The sequence below is a fragment of the Protobothrops mucrosquamatus genome, unplaced genomic scaffold (genome assembly GCF_001527695.2).
Source record: "Protobothrops mucrosquamatus isolate PMUCROS unplaced genomic scaffold, P.Mucros_1.0 scaffold1378, whole genome shotgun sequence".
NCBI lineage: Eukaryota > Metazoa > Chordata > Lepidosauria > Squamata > Viperidae > Protobothrops > Protobothrops mucrosquamatus.
The window spans coordinates 207,419-210,573 of NW_015387567.1; the positions used below are offsets into that span (position 1 = coordinate 207,419).

The 3,155-nt window shown below is 44.2% G+C and overlaps 1 protein-coding gene across 2 annotated transcripts in view; it reads right to left on the reverse strand.

The window, feature by feature from the left end:
* The window catches only part of NOS1AP (nitric oxide synthase 1 adaptor protein), a 91,567-nt gene extending 89,152 nt beyond the window's left edge, over positions 1-2,415 (reverse strand). For both annotated transcript variants that reach the window (XM_015821658.1, XM_015821660.1), the window contains exon 1: positions 2,178-2,415. In XM_015821658.1, coding sequence (XP_015677144.1) covers positions 2,178-2,300 — 123 coding nt within the window. In that variant the 5' untranslated portion in view covers positions 2,301-2,415. The remainder of the gene's footprint in view (positions 1-2,177) is intronic.
* Between the last annotated feature and the right edge of the window lie 740 nt (positions 2,416-3,155).

A 3,155-nucleotide genomic window follows, 5' to 3' on the forward strand; every position in this document is an offset into this window, starting at 1 on the left:
GGTTGCAAACAGGCTCTGTAAAGTTTTCTTGACAATTGCACTATATTGCATGCAGAAACATTCACGTGCACAGCTCTCAACTTCAGCCAAATTTCCTTTGCAGTCTTTAGATTTGCAACATTTAGAAACTGTTCATCATCTAAATTCAAGATGAGATAAGCCATGGCTTGATCATGGCTGTTCTGATCAGCAGCTGCAAACACTTGTGGGGGATTTTCTACAATATACCACAGCTCTTTTGCTTTCAGCAAACATTCCATTTTTGCTGCCCAGATAATGTAATTCTTTTGCCCTAAACGAGGTACAGAGCTTTCCTTAAATTCCATTGCAGCCATTCTGCTAATTCTGCCTTCCAGCTTTAAATTACAATGCAGTCCTTAGTAAGCTCTGGGCCCATAACCTGTTAGAGAATTTTAATTTCTCTGTTGGTAAAAATAAATCAGAAGCTCTCACAGTTGACTGCATTTAGCTGATTCAAATAAACTTTTTATCTTCATATAAAAATATTTACAATACCATATATTCTTCTTCATAGCAACATAGCATAAATGAAGACTTCTTACAGCAGAGACAGACCAGAGACCTGAAACTGAAACCCAGCTTCTAACTCAATACCCTTTTGCACAGACTCAGTAGCACTTTCTTCACATTGGCTGACTGAGTTACCACATGACTCTTCCTGCTCATGAATATTCCAACACTATCTGTATTTCTTGGCTCCTTCATTTGTCCCTGGTACCCAATACTCAACTCTTTCACTGGATCAACTGCCAATTTCTATCTCCCATTCTTTTCATTAAACCTTCTGTTTCTCTATTTTGCAAGGGAAATTGGAGAATAAGCATGATGTATCAAAAGGCTGGGAAGCCACCGCCCATCTATGTTTCCAGCAATTGTGCAGTTTTCCAAAAACACTTGCCTTTAAAGTTAGTTTTACTTGCTTTATATCAAACATTGTATCAATGTGGGTCTGCAATTCTACATTTTTAAAGAATCAATGAGCAGTCAACATAAAAGCATCACAGAAATTAAGGCTGTGTTGCATTAGGTTATTTATAATTAAATATCAATTAGAAAAAGATACATTCAATAAGCTATTTCATTTTCTCCTCATTACAACTTTGTAGAGTATGTTATATCAGTCATTTTCTGGTTGTGGACTAGTGCTGGAAACAAACAAAATGCTCACATTTTTGTAATACTTGTATAAATTATTAAATGAGATTGGAATATAATTTCAATCTAAAAAGTGCTTAATTGGGAGACCAAAGTAGTCTTGCACGGTGACAGTTTTCTGAAAGATATTCATGGGATTTGTAGTTGTACAGTTTAAGGTAAAAAGACATGGTCCACTGCCCCTTATTGTTACCCTGAATTATAACTTCTAAAATAATCACAGTATAATTGCTGCATATTTATTTGCATCCAAAGATGCTGGGTCTTTGAATAAAGGCAACAGTGAAAAACACTTGTTCTTGAAACTTCAGACATTAAATCTGAGCGGAATAAAACGAGGAAGTATCTGCAGGTGTAATCTAACCTGAAAACTGAATTCCCAGAATGCAAGCGAAAGTTGAACCAATGAATGACTAGAAAAGCCAACGAGGCAGACTCAGCTACTAAGGAATCATGCCTCGGAAGCGTCTTTGGCAGAACCATCGACCCCTCCAAAGCAACTTCATCCCATCTCCAGACTTAACCTCGGAGGAACAAGCTTCAGAAGCTATTTGTACCGTAAAGATAACAGTTTGACACACACCCACATCCGAAAAGAACTTCAAAGCTGCGCAAAGATGCAACAGCGGAGCTCAGCAGGAAAAATAACCACCGGAGTCAACCTGGTCAGCAGGAACAGGCGTCTTTTCTCCCCGAGGTTGTTGAGCGGTGGAATTCGAAGCCCCAATCAGACTCCGTTTCAACCCTACCTAAACTTGACCTCGGGATCCGAGTGTAGAGTTTCAGAAGACCGTAAAAACATCCAAACGCAAGCCGAGAACAACTAAAGGAAGAGCGACTTAAATTGTTCCACATCAGAGCGGAGGAAGTTCCGAAAGACCAAAGGAGCCGAGATTCAAATCGCCGAAAGCCCCATTTTCTCCCCTGGCCAATTCTAGCCCTCCTCGTTCTTTGGAGGCGCCCAAAGCACTCCTTGCCCGGCCCCATCAGCCGGCCCCTACCTTGGCCTCGAAGCCGATGCCATGCTGGAAGGCGTCGTCGTTATGCAGCGGGATGCGCAGGTCGTGCCTGTCGTCTACTAGGTTATATCGAGACCTGACCGGGGGAGAGGCTCCCACCGGCATGGCGAGGGAAAGCGAGCGGCTCCCCGAGCAGGCTGCGCGCCAAGCTGGCGACGTTCTGAAGGCACGGTAGCGGCACTAGCCACCTCCTCCGCCTGATCCGAAGCGGGGCGGGACCTGGTTGGAGGCGGGATCTGGGCTTTCTCCCGGTGGTGTCCCAAGTTCAGCGGGACTTCCCGGGAAGCAACGGCAGTGCGTTCCCGGGGCATGCGCTAAGCCGGGCGAAGGGGAAAAGCCGGGGCCCGAGAGTCCGGTGGGAGGGCTTTCTCTTTCCTACGAGAATCCAATGGCGAAGCAGGCGGGGCGGGACTGGAGAGGAATCTGGTCGTCGCGCTTTCTGTGGATACAAGTCCACACGCCGTAAAGTGAGGCCTCAAGGTTCGCCATGGGAAACTATTGGGCGATGAAAGTAGCTTTGTGTTTAGCTTTGTGGAAAAGAGGGGGGAAAGGAAAAATAAGTGGAAGAAGGCCGGCCCAAGCTATTCTTTTTTCAACATATTTATATAGTATCGGCCACAGTAGGGAGACAATTCTTCAAATTTGCTGGAGAGGCACAAATAGAAAAATATCATCCGGATTCCCAAAGAAATTTAAGGAAGGAAGCAATGCGATTGTACAGTTAAGTCTCTTCTGGCAACATCTTCAGTCCTACACCATCCGCTTTCCTTGAAGCCATCTTCCATTCTGTCGGCTAGCTATTTCAGCAGTTGCGTTGCCATTAGAGCTGGCGGCAGGAGGGAGAAGGCTGTACATAAAATGTGTTTTCTTTTAGAGCAGCAAAAGGAAACTTAGGTCTGTTATTGTTTTTTCCAGGCAGTAATGATAATTTAACCCGCAGAACATTTTGCTCAGACAGCA